Source organism: Psittacula echo (genome assembly GCF_963264785.1).
Source record: "Psittacula echo genome assembly, chromosome: 4".
NCBI classification, from domain to species: domain Eukaryota; kingdom Metazoa; phylum Chordata; class Aves; order Psittaciformes; family Psittacidae; genus Psittacula; species Psittacula echo.
Genome location: NC_137738.1, coordinates 93,130,969 through 93,153,213, shown reverse-complemented (window position 1 = coordinate 93,153,213; position 22,245 = coordinate 93,130,969). Strand labels below are relative to the sequence as shown.

At 45.5% G+C, this 22,245-nt stretch overlaps 1 protein-coding gene across 1 annotated transcript; it reads right to left on the bottom strand.

The window, feature by feature from the left end:
- Positions 1–4,358: 4,358 nt before the first annotated feature.
- Positions 4,359–9,734, bottom strand: RRM2 (ribonucleotide reductase regulatory subunit M2; the record flags this gene model as incomplete). The annotated part of the gene is made up of 10 exons (XM_080615344.1): positions 4,359–4,511; positions 4,904–5,017; positions 5,153–5,257; positions 5,661–5,794; positions 6,580–6,674; positions 7,744–7,877; positions 8,325–8,441; positions 9,067–9,204; positions 9,470–9,547; positions 9,624–9,734. 10 exons carry the CDS (start codon positions 9,732–9,734, stop codon positions 4,359–4,361), a joined length of 1,179 nt encoding a protein of 392 aa, XP_080471470.1.
- Positions 9,735–22,245: the final 12,511 nt, after the last annotated feature.

Genomic DNA, 22,245 nt, shown 5'->3' with positions numbered 1-22,245 from the left:
AATATCACTGGGACATACTTGAACAGCAAGAACTGGTTTGCCTAAATATTAGTCCATCTGCAAAAAATACCCACAAGCACCTTCTTCTGGGGCCAAACACCTCAGTCTTTAAATTACTTAGTCCATAGAATGGTTTGGATTGGAAGGGACCTTAAAGATCACTTCATTCCAGCCACCCCTGCCATGGGCAGAGACACCTTCCACTAGACCAGGTTGCTTAAAGCCCCATCCAGCCTGGCCTTGAACACTGCCAAGGATGGGGCAGCCACAGCTTCTCTGGTCGATCTGTTCCAGTGCCTCACCACCCTCATAGTGAAGCACTTCTTAATACCTAATTTAGATCTCCACTCTTTTAATTACCGCACAATTCATTTGGATCCCATCAACTGGCTTACCTACTTGAAGATCCATTTACTAGATCCTCATTAAAATGAGAATCTAGCAAAACTCCCACACCACCAGGTCTGATTCAGTGGGGAGCAAAGACTGCCCAAGCCTTCTCTGATTATATCAGCAGAACTTGAGAGGCTGTAAGAGAAATAGCACGAACACTCCCCAAGGGATGAATTCCTAAGAAAAAAAAAAAACAAAAAAAAAAAACCTAGCTGTCCCTCAGCAAAGAAGACATGAAATTTAGCTCTCTAACTCTCAAATCCTTCCTGATGAAAACATTTACCTCTCATAGTTCATTATGTGCAAAAAGAGAGGCCAAAGCACCAAGAGGCAAATAACAGCATAAAATAAAACAAGCCATGGCCGACTGTGAAAAGGAGGCTTTGAATGAGCACAGCTCTGTTCATTTACTGCTTTCTGCCAGGCAAAGCTTCTGATTATTGACTGGTGCCAAGGAAGCAGCTAACCTTCAGGGATCACAGCAGACTTAATATGTCTTCAGATTTTCAGGCTGGCTGTGCCCAGCTGCAGGCATGAGCAGCTGAAACTGTTCTCTGACCTCTCCAGGGCAACAATTGCTGTAATCACTGCAGGAAATTTGAGAAATCTGGGGATTTTCTTTCTGTCATTACACTCTAGCATTGCAATTGCTTCCCAAGGTCAAGGCTGACATCAGGTTGCTGCTTTTACTGCTCCACACTGCCTAAGGTTTTCAACATCTGACACATAACCTGAAGTGAAAATGTGTCAATTAGAGCTATGGAACCTTTCTTACCTGAGCTCATGCAATTACAGTAGGAAATGTGCTTAACAAGAGAAACTATGCTTGAGGTGACTGTTCTTGCATTTTATCTGCTGCTATTAAAAGCCATTAATTTTAACAGCAAAAAAAAAACAACACAGAGCATAGCTAGGAATCAGTTCTGCATAAATTAATGCCAGACATCAGAGTGTTGCACCACCAAATATATCCAGTTTTACTTATCTCAGGGTGGTTTTTTTGTGTTTTGATTTGTTTTGTTTTGGTTTTTTTTTTACATCTACCAGCCTAATCACTTTACATTTGCAGCAATTGCTGTGCCAGAACCCCTACTAGACAGCTGTTCTGATTCATACATGGATTATAAATCAGCACTTCCATACTGCTTCGTGTCTCTCCTGGTTCTCCAAGCTCCATTCCAAATCATATTCCAAAGGGTCAGTCAAATTTTCACTGAAGCCTTTGAGTGTTAGTTTGTTTTCTGGAATGACTTACCTCCTCAGTGCTTGAGAGGATCAAGTGTCAAAGCAACTGGCATCTCAGTCAAATTGCTAAGTATTCCATTTTCAGTAAATAAGTATTTTATAAAGACTTGGACATGATCTACACAAATTAAGCAGCAATACATTTAAATCTTTGTATTAACTAAGTTAAGTGGGTCCAGATACATAGCTTTTCTCCAGACTATACATTAAGAACTGATTTGCATTATAGCAAGTATATAAACCAAAACAAAGTAGGTATTTAGACATCATTGACACCAGGATATGATTGTCTTGTTGAATCACTTCTAATTCCTATCTAATGTCTCTAATGCATCCATGTCTACAGTATCCATTACTCTATAATAGGAATGCTTGTCTAAAAAGGTTATTCTTACTACCTGCCATTACAAATGACTACTTGGCCATCACACATCCGTTCCAAGCAGTCCTTGATTATGTTTAAAATACAGCTCCAGCTCCTGTCTCACAGAATTAAGGGCAACAAACTAAAACTTTCAGCCCTAATCATGTCTGTGTATTGATCCTTGGCACATACCAAGAATGAAGCAGGTAGAAATAACTGTAATACAGCTGGACTCTACTATAGGCTTACCATTTTTCTACATAAGTACATAAATTATCAATGTAAATATAAATTGAATGCTGCTAAATCTTACCCTGGTCCAGGCTGATCTCAGTACATTAGTCTCATTTATGCTGTAAACAACATTGCCTTACACCTTGAGTTCTGATGCTCTGTATCAGACTTGATTTAATCAAGGCTTTGGCTGTTAAGAGAAGCCAAAAAAAAAAAAAAAAAAAAGCACAAAGCCCAATTTGCTACAAACAAAGTGCTGATATTTAGCCAGAAACCTGCCTAACTTTAAAAATAAGCATTAACTTTCAGTGCTTTAAAATGATGCATCTACCTATCCAACTCATCATATCCCTATTCCACTTCCTAATAGAGATCCTTCTCAGACCACTACAGTCACAGTCCCATTACCAGCATCAGTGCTTCAGGGGCATCAGAGTACCATCTGTTAGCAGTCTTGTATCTTCTACTCCAAATTCCAGACTTTGGAGCTTGGAATTTTTTTAATTATACTTACAGGTTTTGTCCCAGAGATAGCCTTTGAAACATGCACAGCCTGCTAGCTTCCCAGCTACACACCATCACCTTCAGTGCAATCAAGAGCAAAGAAGCAAAGACCAGCAAGTCAGTTAATTTTATGCCAAGGCGGCAGCTCTCAAAGCAGCTGTATATATAGATTATATATATACACACACACACACAACACTTCAAGGAGCACTTTGGCAGAAAGAAACAAACTCCAGAATTCTTTCCTTTCAAGGAAAGGCTTTAAGTTCTCTAGTTTGTTTTCCATACCAACTGCACTTGAGGAAGAAAAGCACACTTCCAGGACAGTCCTTGTTACATTACATCATGGAATAAACTGCTTTGACATCAAGGCAGTAGTTAATTTCAGTTTAGTCTCTCCCATTGTTATTCAGTCCCACTACAGATCATTTGCAGGAATTCAAGACCACAGGGTACTCCTTCAAAGATCACATGCCCTTACTGAAGTTATATTAAGCATACTCATTCCTGTTGTTCCATGTTTAGTGTGAAATAATGCTGTAAGCACATACTTTGTTTTCACTTCTGTTGCATATTAAAACCAGAAGTTAACTGCATGCTGCAGGAGCTAAGAACACTTCTCCAGACTGAATTAGCTGGATTTACCCTGAAACATTGTCCATTTAGTGCAGTCAATTCGAGAGTAAGCATCACAATTCCACTTGACATCTACCACCCACATTACTAAACAGCTGCTTCCTGCAGAACTTGCATTTCCTCTGAAAGCCTGCAATCCAGGAGGAAATTAACACATAGCTTTACCCATTGGAGCACTGAAGCCAGAAGAGCACTAAATCCAACCAGCTCTTTATTACCATTATATGAAACACTATTCCCAGATATTAAACAAAAAGTAATTAAGTCCAGAAGCCAGCTGCACATTTTCAGTACCCAGAATATCCAACTTATTAAGCTCTTCACTTTCCATAGCAAGTTTCTTCCTGTTCAATAGATTTCAAAATTGATAGTTTGATTCACAGCACCATTTTGAGCTATATACCCAGAAAGAAGCACAAGTCATGAAAGGTTAGGTTGCAGAAGTCTAAATCCTTAAGAGTTACATTTCACTATTGAATATTACAAGAGAGTTCTTTATTAAAATAAACATTAAAGTGCCAGGTTTATGTACAGACTATTAAAACAATAGTACAAAAGGTAAACTTAAAACCTGCTAAGAACGCAGTGAGGCCATGTAGCTGACTCCAGAGTTTTCAGCAAATTCAGCAAATCTAAGACCAGAATTGCCCAATGGCTCCTTTGTTTATGGTGAGAACAGCAGAAGCTAGTGGTCACTGCCCATAACCTTCTGTCTTGGAGAAGGAGCATACCCATATCTATCACAAAATGGAGTAGCATATGTTCCAAGAGATACATCTAAATATCCTATGAATTAACACCATTGGCAAAGCCTAATAAGGGATTTTACTGCTGGAGCTACGCTAGCTTCCTGAAAAGTACCAATACCACCACACTTTCAGAGTGGGATTTTGGTACAGGAATCAAGTCACACTGACTCAATACATCTAATATTTCCCTGTAAATAGGAGCATACACACTAACTCATATGGTTTCAGTTCATTTAAAATTCTGCATCCAGGGTGAAAGAGTTGTCTGTGGGCTTCGACATGACTCCCATCCTCTGATATTCACCTACTCGCTTCTCAAAGAAATTGGTCTTGCCCTCCAGAGAGATGTTTTCCATGAAGTCAAAAGGATTCTCTGCTTTGTATATCTGAAACACAAAGGCAATTCTATAGTCACTACAGGTACTCATACCTTGAACATATGAGAGCATTAGCAAGCAGCTGGAAGGAGGCTAATGACCTCAACAGGCTTACCATGTAGTGAACCAAAACCTCTGCCCCAAGCCTTCTATTGCATTTATTTGTTCCTGTCTTTTAGCTGCAGTAGACAGAATTACAGCAACTCTTATATAGTTATTTTTCCATAGCATCCTTGTGCTTTTCCTTCTGTGAGTCTCCAAACAGGATGTAAGAGCAAGACTGCTAAATGGTTTTTACAAGTTAAACTCATATTGCTGCAGTCATTTTAGGATTTGGCTTTCTGGAGAAAGTGAAACTTAATATTGTTTTTTCCATGAAAGATTCAATGCATTAGTCTTACCTTGTTAAATCCCAGTTCCAACATTAGCCGATCCGCCACAAACTCTATGTACTGTTTCATTAAAGTGCAGTTCATGCCAATCAGCTTTACAGGCAGTGCCTCCGTCAAGAATTCCTGCAGATAATAGAAGCACTTCACGTACAGAAACTGGTATTCACTGTGTACCACGTAGGTTAATTTTGTACCCAACAGCTCCCCAGCTTTCTGCCTAATTGCGATCAAGTTCCTCAAAAAGGAGCAGACAGTTACCTGTTCTATGAGAACAGCATCCATGATGATTTCCTTTACCCTCTCTTCTGATGGTTTGTGTATCAAGTGCTTGAACATGAGGCAGGCAAAGTCACAGTGCAAGCCCTGGAATGAAGTTTCAGAAAATTATTCCAGGAACAGAGGTTTAAAAGAGCCACTCAAATCAGTAGCACAGAATAAATGGCACCATCTTTGCACTTACTGTGTTAGTGCAACTTTCTGCCTAACCAGAAGGAGGTAAGTTCAGTCACTACCAGCTGCACTTGCTCTGAGCAGTAAGGAACACTGAGTGCAAGAGTTGGTGAGAAGCCTTAAACTGCTTTGGAAGTAAAATGCTCAGTTCATTCATTCTCTGCTGCAAGACCCACAATGACACATTTACACAGTTTAGCAAGCTTTATAGACTGTTTCTAAACATACAGTCTTAAAACATAGGCTCCAACTGAATATCACTACTTTGAGATACTGTAGCACATTACCATCTTAACCACTAGAATTTGATTCATACCTCATCTCTACTGATGAGTTCATTAGAAAAAGTGAGTCCAGGCATTAATCCTCTTTTTTTCAGCCAAAAAATTGATGCAAAAGAGCCAGAGAAGAAGATTCCTTCCACTGCTGCAAAAGCTACTACACGTTCTCCTGTCAAGAAAAGATTGATACTACTATCACACAGAAAACTTAATAGGATTAATACCCAGAAGCTGCAAATAGACCAGTGAACTGCATCCTCCAAGGAGAATGAAGTTTCTGCTCAAGTGTATAATGCCCTGTCATTAAAAGCTATTTCAGTAAAGGCTTCTGGTCATTCAGCAAAACTTTTCAACACAAGAGGAAGTAAAAAGTAACTGACAGGGTTAAGTAGCTGAAGCCAAGGCTCCTTCCCTCAGGTTAACCAGCAATACCATCCTTTTTTCAAAGACTGCACAGTAAAACACAGCAGTCACTTTAACAGCTGATGTAAGTCAGTGTTTGCTCATCTTTGATTAAGGAAGTTTGGCTATGAATAATGCTTTAATATTAGAGAAATGATTATCCATACAATCTCATATCACCTTTGAAGCAAAGTATCAGGAATCAGCAACACACAGGGAGGGCTATAGCCTCCAGCTGTACATGTCCACTGGAGCTAGATGGCCAGTATAATTCTGGACAACAGCAATTTATAATGATCATATAGCCAGGCATACAAAGATTGCCACATGAGCTACCATTATTCAAAATGCCAGCAATTTTATGAAGACTCATGACAGCAGCTCAACTGCAAGGCAAAGTATTTTCTTCAACTCCAGAATTATACCAGTGTCTTATACTGGGAAGTATGTACTTTAATGTAAGAGCAATGATCCTTGTGAGATCTGGACAAATAGTGTGTTTTGCCTTTTTTCAGGAAGAAATTTCACTTAGCTCTCAATAGATGTACTCACCATATGTTGCTTTCTTGTCCCCAATCCAGCGCAAGGCCCAGTCTGCCTTCTTTTTGACACACGGTAACGTTTCAATGGCATTAAAAAGAAATTCCCTGAGAGAGATAAAAGTCATTAGGATCGGCCATCAGCACAACTAGTACAATAAGCACCCACTACCATAAAATGGCCTTGTTCACTTACAAGCGCTCTGTACCTTCACCCGATAATTAAGTTATATCTCCAATCTTATTTTGCACCAATGTAGCTCTATGTGTATCAATAAACTATCCTTTCATCAAGTAGTCATGACATCAACACCAGTCCACATGGGCAATATCAGATGTTGTACTTAAACAAGGCTTTCTAAACTACAGATAAACTAGCCTCCACTCTCCAGCAGCAAGCACCAGAGCTCTCATGTGAGTAGCTCTTCTTTATACATTTACTGGAATTAATCACCTCAGAGTAGAAATTACATGGTCAGCTTCCTACAAAGTAGCAGCAATTAAATACATCTAAGACAGCAAATAACATTCCAATACCACATGACATTTTACTCAACAGGGCATTAGTCTGGCAAGACAACAGCAGAATAATTCAGTCTGGACTGCTCAAAGCTCTGCATTTACTTTTAAGATACCATTCCTGAATTGATTCATCTTGTTATGATGATTGTACACTTTTGGTTTTATTTTTAATCAAGACCAGACCCCACTTGTCAGCAAAATAGTCAAGTGAGTAAGGGCAGCACACAATATAAAAGTGTAGCTGGTAACCAAATGCACTGAGTTTAAGAGATGACATTGTAATAAAAGTGGCATTCTCAGAGAATTTTTCCAACACAGCTTTCTACTAGGTACATAGCTCCTCCATGTAAGTGCTTACTGTAATTTAATATACTCCCTTTATTCAGCTGCTCCATCTTTTACCTAGTTTCATTCCTTTATTTCAAGATTAAATTGCTTCAGTTTCACTCAGTCTAAGCAAGTTCTTGCTCACTTCAGAGAGGGAAAATAAGAACATAAAAATAAAGAGGAAAATGTCACTGCTTTTAATCAGCAGTGATATTTTATATAAATCTGGTTTAAATCCTAAAATTAGCCTTAAATTCAGAGTGACTGATATGTGTCATTTAAATCTCAGCACATAAAAAGTTTTGAACCTTTCTTAAGCAATACAAACCTCTCTTTAGAATCTTTAATGTAGGTGTCAATAAGAAGACTGTACATTTCCGAATGTATGTTTTCCATGGCAATCTGGAAGCCATAGAAACAGCGAGCTTCTGTGACTTGCACTTCTTGACTGAACCGCTCCACCTAGAGGAAATAAGTGAGCACTTGTGAAAGCATTTACAAAGTTGCAGGTTAGACATCGATGCCATCTAACAGCTTTTGCTCAGCCCACAGAAGCCTCTTCAAATTCATTCCAGATGTGAGTTATTAACAGCAATATGAAGAGCACTAGCCACTTGCAGCTCCAAGTCATGAGTTATTCTTCATGACTTGGAGCTGTGAGTGAAATGAGTGAATTTCTTAGTTTTAATTATTGCCCATTAGTGAGAACACTGGGCAGTGGGCAAACTTGTGGATTACAAAAGCAACCCCAATTTGTTAATTAGCATAAGACAATATTACATGTTGTAATGCTGTAGTGCTACATAATCTAGCAAATAAGCTAGATGAGTCCAAGCAAGCATGTCAAACATAGCTATCTGCTTATCTTCACATGTGAGGTTTCTCTCAGGCCTGTTTCTACATACTTACCAAGTTTTCATTGACAATGCCATCACTGGCAGCAAAGAAGGCGAGAACATGAGAGATGAAATACTTCTCCTCAGGCTTCAGGGACTCCCAGTGCTGGATGTCTTTGGAAAGGTCCACCTAAAACATTATTAGAAGCAGAGATTAAATACATAGAGATAAGGCTCCATGAGGCTACACCTCAAATCCTGTGTTCAGTTCTGTGCTCCTCACTACAAGAAAGACATTGAGGTGCTGGAGTGCGGTTAGAAAAAGGAAAAAAAGCTGAAGAGTCTGGAGCTGCTGAGGGAACTGGGGTTGTGTCATCTGAAGAAGACAAGGCTCAGAGGGAACTTACCACTCCCTACAACTACTTAAAAGGAGGTTGTAGTAAAGTGTCTCTTCTCCTAAGAAAGAACCGATAGGGCAAGAGGCAACAGCCACAAGCTGCACCAGAAGAGGTTTAGACTGGATATTAGGAAAAAATCCTTCACCAGAAGGGTAGTTAGGCATTAGAACAGGCTTCCTGAGGAATTAAGTGGTTGAGTCACCATCCCTGGAGATATTTGAAAGCCATGCAAATGAGGCCCTTAGTGACATGGTTTAGCAGTGGAATTGGCAGTCCTGGAGTAAATGGTTGGGCTCGCTGATCTTAAAGGTCTTTTCCAACCTAAACGATTCTATGATCGGGGTGAAGCCCACGCCAGAGCCCTGCGGTTGCAGGCGGCAGCACCTGGTCGGGAAGGCCGTTCTGGGGGTACCTCACCTCCTCCGCCGTCCAGAAGGAGGCCTCGGCCTTCTTGTACATCTGCCAGATGTCGTGATACTGGATGGGGAAGATGACGAAGCGGCGGGGGTTTTCCCGCAGCAGCGGCTCCTCCTGCTCCTCCGCACCCCGCGGCACCTGGAGCAGCAGAGACAGCGGCTGAGGGGGGGCCAGGATTTGGCGGGAAACTGAGGGACTGCAGCTGGCTGTAACGGGGAGAGGGACGGGACGGGAGATCCCCGTGGGGGAGACGGACGCACCGCAACACCCGGCGGGGACGATGGGGCACGAGGGGGGGGGGAGATGGAGAGATCACCCATGGGAGAGAGGAGAGCAAAGCGGGGGGGACATGAGCCGCCGGGAAAGGAGAGACAGAAGAAAGGCCCGGGCTTTCCGCACTCACCGGCTTCCCGTCGCCCTCCTGGAAGATCTTCCGGGCCGCCTTGCTGGCCACGATGCGAGTGCTGCTGAACACGGGGGGCTGCGGGGAGAGAGCGGTAGGGTGAGAGCGCTGCGGCGCCCCCGAGCAGGGAGCAGGACGGAGGGCTGACGCTCACCGTGTTCTCTTTGTCTCTCAGCGACAGGCTCTTCATGGGAGACAGGCCCTTCATGGGCGAGCGGCGGGGCTGGTCGTTGCGGGCAGCGAGCGGTGCACGGGAGGACAGCATAGTCGGCGGCGGCGGTGGTAGATCAAGCAGTGGGAGCACAGACCCCCGCGCCGCACCCTTATAACCGCTTCGAACTTGGCGCCAGAACGCGCCGCCGGCCACTCACTGCCCCCGCAGAGCCCGCCACCTCCCGCCCCCCCGCTCCCATTGGCTGACGCCACGGCCGGGGCCCCGCCTCCCATTGTGGCGGCGGCTGCGGGAGGGAAGAACCCGCCCTCTGCTTTGGCGCCAGAGGAGTGGGGGGGAAAGGCGGGAGAGCGCAGAGGCCACGCCCGCTCCCCCGGGCCGCGGCTTGGCGCGGAATTCGGCGCGGGGCATGGCCCCGGGGAAAGGAAGTGCGGCCCTGAGCACTGGCTGCGTGCGCGGTATCTCGTAATGAGGGCGTTAGCTGCGGGTCCTGTGTGTTACACCTGGCTCTGAGAGGTTCGGGGTCCTATAGGAAACCGGAAAACTTGTTTCCGGATACAGGAATGGCCATAATCTGGGTTTAAGGTAAAGATCTGGAAATGCCACGGTGCCTCCATCCCTGTCTTGTTCTCCCTCTCTCTTTCCTGGGCCCTCCTACATACCGATTCATTTTCACTTTCAACACTGATTCCTGCATTTGGTGACAGAAATCGGCTTCCTGGAGAAACTGACTCCTTGTGCCACCTGGTCCCATGTTTTAGATAAACAGCACAATAGAGAGCACAGGTATGAAGAAGAGGTGAATACTCATCTTTAAAAATTCAGCGTTATTTTGTATTCATTAAATTCCCTCTATTTGAGCAACAGCGTTTCCCTCATCCAGCTCTGCAAAGAATCTGCTTCTATCTTTACACTGAAGCAGTTTTAATGAAGCCAGGAGCTCAATGAGACTCAGAGGGACTTCTTTGTAGGATGAATGCACAATGTTCTTGAATGACACTAAGTGGTCACTGTCATCTGAGCTCATGCTCCAAGGAACTGGTACGATTAGTTACATGGCCTCTGACACTCTGAATTCATGTTCATTATTCATTTCAGCAGGTCAGTATTACAGTCACAAATTTGGTTCTGAGCTCTCCTCAGCTGGGATGTATCAGAAACAGGCAGCAGGGAGATCAGGCTTGTGGTATTTATTGGATATATTTAAGACATCAGGCTGATGCAGACAGCCACCCAGGAGATGTTCTGTGGAGCATTCTGTAGTAAATATGCAGCCCACTATACAAATCTAATATACATCTCCATCCCAGCAGAGTGAGCACTGCAAAACCGCATCCTAGTAGGCAGCTTGAACAGGCATGGACACTCTTGCTCTGTTCCAGGAAAGCAGGCCCCAAGGGCAGGCATGTGGGGCAGCTCAACAGCACCCATGTAGCACCCTACTATCTCCTGCTACTTCTACAGTGGCTGAGGGGGGTGTGTGACAGAGAGCTACGGCAGCACTCTCCCCACCCCAGCCAAACTCATCTACCCTCCTACCCCAATAAAGAACCCCAAAGCCATCAGCCCCCAAGCTGTGGTGCAACGGCTGTGCTATCACTGCAGCTCAGCCACTCTTCTCAGAAGCCTATGGCAGGGGATCAAAGCACTGCCTTGAGGACAGCGGCTCTGCAGAGAGAGAAAACACCAGAGCACAGAAAGGGCCTGCGAGGAAGCACATTGCATCTCTGTGCTACTGTAACTGCAGCAAAATGGTATTTAGGAATGAATTTTCCTGTTACAGAAGTTTAACCCCAGTACATTTGTTCCTCAAGGCACATTCCCACGGTTTACATGCCATGCGCATTACTTAGCTGTGTACCCACTACTGGTGTCTTGGAGGAAAGCAAGCATGAGGAGTCCTCTCCCCTTCACATACATCCTCCTCCATTATGCAGCTGCATTTGGGGACCAGCATTTTCAAACCAGCTCCGTGGCCAGCGCTGGGTCCCTGTTTCAAGGTGCCAGTGCTCAGCATCACACTGGGGGATGTCAGCTGGCTGGTGCCCTCTCTTTGGGTGTGTGAAAGGATGCTCTGCTCTTTTGACTTCTGGCCCAGAGCACAGTACTGTGTGTTTAAAACATACAACACCCCAAAATTTGAATTAACTTCATGCCTTCCTGCTTGCAGGAATTTAGACACTCAGAAAGGTGGAAGTAAAAGCAGCCTGGGGCGGTGGGGCAAGGAGGTATGGGGTGTTGTGTAACTGTGCTGTTCACACAGGTCCCCCACAACACTGCTCACCCTGAGTGGCCCCAGCACCCACCTTCACTCAGGCCTGGCACATCTCATCAGCCTCATATTAAGCTCAGCAGCAGCCACTGCTGTTGTGGGATCCAGCATGGCAAAGCCCCTTCCCACAGGCACAGCTTATAGCCCCTAGACCTCACATCCCGATCACATATCTGCTTCATCATGATGGGTGCTGCCTTAGCTTTCAGTTGACCTATATGATGTCATTAGGTAACACTCAAGGCTGGGTCTTTCTTGCTCAGATGATTGCCTACAGGACAGATAGTTTTGCTGACTGCCAGGTTGCTGACTGCCTCTCTCCCCTGGTCTAACTGATGAAAGCTGATGAAGATAACTCCATAGCAGACATGGGCTGACTCATCATTAGCTGAGGACACAGCGTTTACTGATGGCTGTCCCCTGATTTGAGGAGGGTGATTTGTTTTCATGGCCATGCCAAATCCTGAAATCCTCACTGACTGGTCAGTCTGTTGGGGTTGATATTTGTATAGAGCATCATGCTGAAGGGTCCCTGCTTAGGCCTGCAAATCACAGAGCCTGAGTTCCAGTGCGACAAATAGAAATCTAAATACTCTAAACATAAGCTGAGACAGGGTAGGTGAGCAGGAGGAGGCCACCAGCCAATACTGCTAAGATGACAAGCTGTGATCTCAATGGCCACCAACAGGTTTGGAGGTAGCCCTCAGCATTTCCTCGTGTGCTCACCTAGCTGTGCTGATGAGAAGGATGCTCCACATCTCCACGCAACCAATTTGAGCTGTAAGGTCTTGGATGAAAACTTCAGTGGTTTGAATGAAAATACTGCCCAAATAGCTTGCCTCCCTGTTTAGAGATGGTTGCCCTCCACCCGCTGCAGGGAGACTGCAGAAACTGAGCAGCAGGGCTCTGCCTCTTGAGCCACAGCACTTTAACAGACTGTTTCACTAAAAAACCTAGAGCAGAACAAAACAAGTCTTAGTTTGATCTTAACTGGATATCACATGTGCTCATGCAGCCCATTAATGTGTAGATCTGAGAGCACCCTCATTAGTAGCCTGCTTCCCTGATGACTGGCCTTTATGGAGGTGATGAATGACTGTTGAAAACCAAAGCACTCACATGCTTAGCATCCCCACTGTCTTCAGTTCTTTAAAACCATGTTTCTTGCCTATTCAAGTCCCTTACCCACCATTTACAACTCTCAGGACAAAGTCTGCAGGTAGTATATGACCACATATGGGGTTATAATGGTGCAACTGGACATGTTCCCTTGCTGCTTGTGAAGCTGGGCAGAGTGCTGCAGACACAGTCCCACAAGTGCCAGATAGTGGAACCAATCTTAAAAGACTTCTAAGAGCTGCAAAGATGAAGCATTCCAATCAGCTGCCTTTGCTGGCCATCAGCGCTCAATACTACACAAGAGCACCACTGATTCTGATGCCTTTCGTAGGATCTATGAGCATGTTGTGGAGCTGGAGTAGCAAGAACCAGCACTGCTGTCATGTGTGTACTCAAGGATTGTCACCCTTTCTGGTAGCATCACCTTCTTATTTCCTGCAGCAGAAGGTGGCAATGACACCAGCAGAAGACTTTTGGCCCACCACTGACTTGCTGAAGCAGGTTTTGGTCCCAGCTCCTGTGCTCTGATCATGGAGACTGTGGCTGACCTCTTGCCAGACATGGAAAATTACAGATCACTCCTGCTCTAGCAACCTGTCAATCACCATGGAGGAATAGTGAACTTCCCTCAGGGTTACATTCCTCAGCACTTACTCATCTGAAGGAAGGCAGACCCAGGTCCTCCATTTCTGGGCAGGCTCATGTTTTTATGTGGAGCAGGGCTCTTGCACAGCAGTGTTTCTGATGCATCTCACTCATTGCTACCCTGCACAAGAAGCAATCTGAGCCATATTTTCCCTCTTGCTCCAGAAAACAAGCTTGCCATGTTAGCAAAGCAGCTAGGATGTACAGCCCCCCTGTACTTCTGCATGGTTTCCAAGAAAACCAGCCCCAAACCATGAAAGTCGATAACTGAGGAGACAAAGGCAGGATGGCAAATGATTTTTTTTTAACTGAATCAGTAGTGGGCAGCTTGGTTATCAGCCAAACCTTACTCATCTGCAGGGAAGTCCAGGACTTACCTACCTTAGGTACCCTCATCCCTGCTCTGCTCCCAGTGACCTTTTCTTCCCCAGCAGAGACTTCTTTTTTTCCCCCGGAAGATGCAGATTATCTTCAACAAAGTGAAGGCTTTCTGCTGTAAGCTGGCACCCCTACCCCAAGACATCACCTAGTCAAGATTGTCTTGAAAGGCTCCTGCCTCTTGTCTTTTGGATAGTACAGCATTTTGGCCCTGTTCTGCTCCTGGTGCCCATGACATCTGCACCTTTCCAGCAGGACAGAGAAAACAAGGACATTTACCATTGCATATTTTTCTGGTGGCATCTGCTGGACGCTTCCCCGAAGAGCATGAGAAGATTCAGTATTTGTCAGGGTTCAATTGCAATTATGTCCAAAATGGGACCAGGAAAAGCAGGCTCCTTCCATGGCGAGTCCTGTTGCTCTGCCAAGGCAAATTTCAGTGTGGGGTCTAGCAGTGACCCCATGGTGATAGGACAAGGTGCAAGGGACTGTTTACCTGGTGAGTCCCTGTACACAAACAGCAGTAGGAAAGATCCCAAATAACATTCAGGTAAGTGAAAGATGAGAGATGCATGCACCTATGTATGAAGGCAGAAATTGACCCTAGGAATTATAATCAGGAATAGAAAGAGGTAAAATGGAAATTAGAAAGACAGTCATGAGTGCCTGCAGCACGCAGGGGACCATGAACACACAGAAAAGTGGATTTACATTGCACTTGCATTCAAAGGGATAACCAGATGTGGATAAATTGATGCAGGTCTGATATTAAATGACATGAGGCCTGTATGAGGATATATGAGACAAAAAAGATAGGCAGTACAGTCACACTGATCAAAATCCCTTGCTTTATAAGGGTGCATTTGATTTACTGCTTCGTGACACTGAGAGCAATTAAAACTGGTTAACTTATAGACTGTAGAAAGTCATTGTAGGGGCACATCATTACCAGCTCAGCGTCCTGAGATTGTCTGCAAAGTTTCCACATGGTAGACGTGGTGGGTGGTGAATAACGTGTAAAAGTGGCCCGTCTCACTCTGTCCTTGGTATTAATGAGCCTATATGTGAAATCATGCACCAGGGAAGAAAACTGAAGATCACGCTTCTGTAACGCTGGACTGCCCCTGCAAAGAGGGACTCCTGGGTGATGATACGGCTCCATCAGCAGCCTCTCAGGCTAACCCATGGTCAGGAGGCAAATCAGGTACTCTGCTCTGCAGGCAGAGGGATTGCAGCTGCTTCCCACCTGTATCATGTGGGAGAGCATCCGTGGGGCAGCCCCAAGGCGCTCTGTTCAAGATTCAGCCAACCAAAGGCAGGTGTTTGCCCATGGGTGGGATGTGTAAGCACTGAGGGTACCTGAGACATCCTAAAGCATCCCGCCTGCCCTCGCTGTTCCCTAAAGATCCTTCACCCCTGCCATGTCACGCCTGCCAGCCACACGTCTCAGCCCCCTGCAGCCTTTCAGATGGCACCATTGTCCATGTTTAGGCAACTGTGATATCTAAATGCCTTCTCATTCTCTCAAACCAAACCTACTCACTGTGCCCAGTGCCAGCAAAAGAGGGTTGAAAGGATGTTGACAACGTGGAGCAGTTCAGGAAACAGCCCCAGGGCAGAATGGAGGCTGGTTTCCCCAAGAAACCCATCTTGGAAAAAGCTGTCCTCTTTAGTTCACTGAACCAGCTTTCCTGGGGGCAGCACAGATTCCTCAATACCCGGTCATGATTTCAAGGCTTCCTGTGACAGTTTTATTCAGTCACATAACGATTTGCTCAGCAGTTACTGGCAAGTTTTGCTGAGGGTAAAAGGATTAGGATAGATTATTTTATTAGTCCTTTTGTCTGGCATCAGTCAAGATGCTCATTCATTTCATGCCATACTCAAGGGCACGCCAGGAGCTTAGTTCCCCCCAGCTACGCCTGTTGGCATACCCAACTGAGGAAAGGGGGGGAAAAATCTTCAAGATAAGGGTTTAACAGTGAAAACATCAATAAACCAATCACTGATATTTTGTTGCAATAGAACAAGCGGGTCTCATGTAACTTCAGCAGAAAATATATGTATATATAAACAGATATATAAGCCAGGAAACAGTGCTTATTAGCCAGCAGAGACCTGCTGTACCTGCTCCACATCTTGCCACATGTTCCGTTTGGGGGTTCAGTGACCTCTAGCGTTTCAGTGAAGCTGAGACATAAATAATTCCTTTACAGGACACAGCATTTCCCATACTCCCTTCCTTCTAAAACCCATGAACAGATCCACTCTCCCCTCCTTTCCCACACCACCCCTTGGGGAAGAAGAGCGATTATTTTATTTAGTTAACAGGTATGTTTCTGGAACTGAATTATTGCAGGTGTTTCCTTCCTAGCGGGAGTGGGGAAAGCTTCCACTGTGTAAGCAATCTACATCAATCACAGATGGATACAGCAAGGCATTATATGACTATTCTGTCCTGGGTTCAGCAGTAGCAGTCATTTTTTCTCTTTCTTAGTAGCTGGTGCAGCACTGTGTTTTTGTCTTTCGGCCTGGGAACAGTGCTGATAACACCAATGTTTGGTCTGACCAAGGACTTTGTGAGTCTCATGCTCTGCCAGGGAGGAGGGGAAGCCGGGAGGAAGCAGAGACAGGACACCTGACCCAAACTAGCCAAAGAGGTATTCCATACCACAGCACGTCATGCCCAGGATGTAGAACTGAAGAGTTGCCTGGAAGTGCTAGAGCACTGCTGGGTGGGGGCGAGGTATCGGTCGGTGAGGTGTTGTATTCTCTTGGCTTGTTATTTCCTTTATCATTATTATTATTGGTGGCAGCAGTAGTGATTTGTGTTACACCTGAGTTACTGGACTGTTCTTATCTCAACCCGTGGGAGTTGCATTCTTTCGATTCTCCTCCCCATCCCTCCAGGAGCGGGGGGAAGAAAGGGGGGAGGGGGGGAAGTAGACTGCGTGGTTCTAATTTACGGCCTGGGCTTAAACCACAACACTATTCGTTGCCTACACTGTGTTATACTCCTACTCTCAGGTTTCCATTCACCTCCTCCCCTTTCCCCAGCTGGTGGGCCAAAGGCTTTGCTAGCCAAGCTGAGCTGACTTCAGCTGCATCAGCTGCTAACAGGCACTCCTGCTGCAGCCCTTCTCTCCCCTCTGGAACATCAGAATGCTCATATATATTAAAACATGGTGGGCTGGGGTTTCTCAGCTGGTCCCTTCACAGGTAATTGCAGGAGAAGGAAATATCTCGGATCACAGTAGAACACCAAACAGAAGTCTTTGCTGACATCTCTGCCTTTTCTACCTCCTGCAAGACCAGCCTGTCTCTTGTGTCTTCACAGAGCCCTACTGCTAGGGCTTTGCTCTTCTGACCATGTTTTGCGTCACTCCCTGCAGTTCTAACCCTTATTTTCCTCACCCAAACCATGCAATACTGCAATACTGCAAACAGGTGCTCGCTAGGGCACATAGGAAGACATCTGACAGCAGGTTCTGAGACACTGGTCCTGTTCTACAGGTGACTTGTGGGAGCAGGGCAGGGGATCAGTAGCTTCATTCCCAAGCAAATCCCTGGTATCACACTCATTGCTGTGTGGGAGATAAGAAGACAGTGAAGAAAAGCAAAAAAATGCCCATACAGATAAAATATCCTGGGAGCCAGAGCTCAGCCAGTTCCCTGTGGGGCTGAACCTGCAGGAAGAGGGGTCCTGCATCAGTGAGACCAAGCATGGGGACACACAGAGCTCCTGGAGCTCAGACACAGGGCATGGGGCTGCTGAGAGTGAGGATCCCTCCATCCCACTCCTGCCATGATGCTGTACCTCAGCACAATCAGTCGCCATACACCCTCAGCCTAGTTATATCTTGTATATACAAAGCTGTCCGCTTGGCACATGTGAAGAAAAAGGCACTGGTCATGCCTCATGTGCCCCATCACACTGCTTCTACAAAACACCTCTCAATACCCTGTATGTCATCTATAGTAATAACCTCAAAGCCCAGAGGAAGATGTGCCATGGGAACAAAGCAGAAGGAATTCGTTCTACCACCAGTTTCCCAGGCCTCTTCCATCACAAGGAATTAGGTAACCACTAAACAAAAGCATATTCACACAGGCATTTAAATGACAAGAGGTATGGTCTTTACCAGATGAGAGCAAAGAGCAGGCCCTTGTTGTCTCCCACAGTAGTGCTAGTGATTAAGGAAATACACATTAGCTTCTGGTGAAGCATTTCCTGCTCCCACTGCTGCCAGGATGAAAACGTGCCTTTTCCTAATGTGCTCACGCTGCTTGCATATGGAAGCTGTAATGAAAACATGGTGTCAGTCAGTGCGTCCTCTCTTGCGTTGCTAGAAGGGAATCAGCTTTTCTCGTCCAGCTATTTTTCGATTCAGATGTGTATGCTCTGCTCCTAGAAGCAGAGCTTGGGTTGTGCCGGTGGCGCAGCTCTGACAATGCACATCTGCACTGCAGCATATGCCGGGGGCTTTGGGGGTGGCTCACGTCAGCGGGCAGGAGTCTGCTGCTGAGTCCCTTCTCAGCCTCTACTTGTCAATTGGCTCAGCATTAAAAAAGACATGTTCAATTTGCATCACTCGAAAATGCATCAAGCCAGCATCTTCTCCAGTGTATTACCTCCAGGGATCGTGAGGAACATAGTCCATAACCTCGCAGAACCCACAACTGCTTCATTTTTCAAGTCAGCGCAACTGACTGCAGCCACAAATCATGCAAAGTTTTGTTAAACTGGGAGGAAAGCTGTACTGAGCTTGCCTGGCAAGCACAGGAGGAGCAACCATGGCTCGGGAGAAGTTTATTACCTCTCTCAGTGATGCTAAACTGGCCCTGCTCCCATTTACTGCAGAGGGACGTGAACAGCTATCATTCGCTCTGGCGAGGCAGAACAGAAGTACAGCAAATCCAGACATATTTAACAGCTGGGCAGTTACACAATTACCTGACGATGTAAGGAGTAACCACCACCCTGCTGTCCCACCAAAACAAGCATATGGCTGCCTGCCTTGACCATGGTCCAGCCCTTAAGGAACACAGCACAGCCATTGCTCTTACTCAGCTTCCACAGTCAGCTGGGGCTTTTGATCCTGATTTCATGGGGTGAGCCCAGATTTCAGCAGGTGACCCACAGTACCCCTGCAAGCTACATCTCAGGAGTGGAGGTGGGAGCTGGGAACAAGGCACCACTATCTTCCATAGGCAATGAGGTGAATGTGGTCATCTCTAGAAAACGCTGCAAAACATTTTCAGGGCTCTTTGAAAAGCCTCCCACAACAGCAGAACCCCAAACCAACAAGGAAAACCACCCCAAAACTTGGTACAGCACAACGTCCAAGGGTAGGAGAGCAAAGAAACCTCCCTCATCAGGTACTCCTAACATAGTTTTTACTCTCTGTCCCCTTCTCCCTCTGTGAAGTGGCAGGAGTGCCACAAATCCACTATGGACTTAGCCGCCACCATTGCTGATACATGAGGGTGTTATACCCAGCCCAGAGGGAGTCTGGAGAACCAGTATCTCCTAGCTCCTTACTCCCCTTACTCCTCATTCGGCCTCCTGCAGGTTCCTTTATCTGCTTGCACAGTTGTAAGGGACATCATGTCCCTGCAAAAGCCAGGCAGCTATCGTGCAAGCGCTTGGCCAAACACTGGCCTCCTGCCTCTGGTTTCATGGAGATGTCTTTGTTTGAACAAGGACCACAGGACTCAGCTAGGGCCTGCTCACAACCCCTGGAAAACTGTCACAGCTGCCATGAGATATGGGCACATCACCCCCCTGGCTGTTAATTAAGCCAGCTAAATGTAGGGCAGGGGCTAAAAGCAGCCCTGGGTCCTGCTGGTGAGGCGGGAGAAGGGATGCACTTCTCCACTGCATGAAGCGTACAGCGATGCTCTGCTTGCACGCAGTGCATGTGTGCACACCACGAAACCCATGTTGGGCATGCAAACCTCTGAGCTACTTCTGAAGTCTCAGGTGAATGTCCCATGAGTGGGTTATCCTGTATCCAGAACCCCCGGGGAGCTCTAGCACAGCCCTCCAGTTGCTTGTCAGGGCTGGCAAGCAACCTTGCAAGTGGAAAGCCTGATCATGCATCTCCTGCCACCTCCCAGGCTGCAGCCACAACATCCTTGAGCAGTTACCGAGGGGGACAGCCTTCAAAAACAAGTGGCCACAGCCAAACCACCCAAACAAAGTCAGTCAGCACTGGTGTTAGCTCCCAGGGGACCAGGACCTCGTGGGGAGGGCAAAGTCATGCAAAAGGAGGTGCTGCTGAGCTGGGCATCCCTCTCCATTCCTGATCCAGGTTCTGTGTCAGGGACAGTGCTGGCCATAGCCCACCCTGGGTACCATCGGTGACATGCTCTGGTGGTAAATACAGGGCTTCCCAGACGTGCACCACTGTTACAGTCAGGTTTCCACCTTCCCTCAGTGCCTGACACTGGCTGAAGCAGAACCCAGTTTCCACATATGTCTGTGTTTTGAACTGTGTAGTGTTGGAGATGAAAGCACTGATGGCTGCACCCCTGGGGTCTGCTCCTAACTCCAAATGGTCTTCAGATGTTCACTGCTTGAGAGGTGCTCTTAGAAATCACCATATACAGAAAACAGCGACTTCTGTCACCAAACTGGACAAACATTTCCCTGCTCTGTGTTATCTCCTTTTCACAGGCATCCAGCAGCAACATTCTACAAGCACATATTTAGATAGCTTCTTCTCACTGCTCGCTCCAGCCAGTTCAATCTGTTATAGCGTTGTATAACCAGTTATGGTTGATTTACATTTAACATTGTAAAACATAAAAAATACTCCTGACACTGGGTTGAGAGGCAGAAAATACATGGTGAGGTTGGTGGGGTTTTCTTAGGTTGTTTTGACCTAAAGCCAAATTAGCCTCTAGGCAGTGAGCTAGAAAAAACAAGTTTCTAATCCAGAAAAACTCTCTGGTCTCTATTAAGCAGTAAATTGCAGTGCTTTATTCACCAGGGGGAGGGCAGAGTCTTCCACTCATCCTTTCAAGAATATGATTATTATTATTATTTAAAATGTCTTCAGAAGTCTGGTTTTGAGTCTAATCCACATTAAAAAAGAGCTGGGGGAAGGCTTTGGTGAGCTAACAGAAGCTTGATTTCAAACTTAAATAACCTCTTCACGGGAAGTTCAGCTGGAAATAGTGTAAAAACAAATCTGGGGCCTGGGGAAGAAGAAGGAGAAGAAGAAATCATATCCTCCTTCTTCCAAAAGCTGACCTCTGCCCCTGCAGTTACCATCAATGGAGAGTCCTTCTTTGTGATCCCCCTTAGCTGCGACCATGTGCAAATCCCAAGCCTGTGTGCATTTATCAGCACACTCAGGTCTTTAAGGGTTAAAAGGCTCATTTAAGGGTTAAAAGGCATTTACGATGAGACAAAAATTAAGTACAATGAGACTCCAAGAGAGCAACAGCTTTCTTAGAGATGCCTGTACCCAATATACAAAACTAACAGGAATAAGCCACCATACAACTGTCTTAGAAGACCAGACTTTTCCTTTTGTTTTCCCATTTTTTGACTAAAGATGGATGAAAAGCAATAGAAATCTCCAATAAGATGCTTGTGGATACCAGCTTATGCTGGCAGCACAATGTAGATTCCTATGACATTGTTTCAAGGTGATCAAGTGCTTAAAATAGAGGCTATAAAATAACCATGTCTGAAATTCCTATAGAAATCTGCATGCTTCAAAATAAGCTAAAGAAACCAGTGCAGTTAAGTAACAAATCAAAGTGCTGTGAAGTTCTCATGTCTCTCCAGATGATACACTGAATCCAGCTTTAAAAAGGGCTTTGTTCCCCTGATGTCTTAAAATGACAGTTTAAGGATACACCTGTTACAGCAGCACACTCTAAAAGTCATTGCATGATTCTTGTAGCTAACAAAATGAAGGTAACTTTAATATTGGTACAATATTAAAGCAGTCAGAGTTAATGGATTACAGGATTTGTAAGCAATCCTGCTGCAGAGGCATCTAAAGCACTGCAGGAATGCAGTGGTGTTCCCCAGCATGGACCTTGCAGTCTCAGTCTAGGACGACTCAGGAGGTGAGAGATCATTCAGATTAGGGCCTTATTTGGTTTGCTCTTGCAATGGAGAGCTAAAAATACTGCAAAAAGCAGGCAGAGACAGTGGCTGAGGCTATAAGT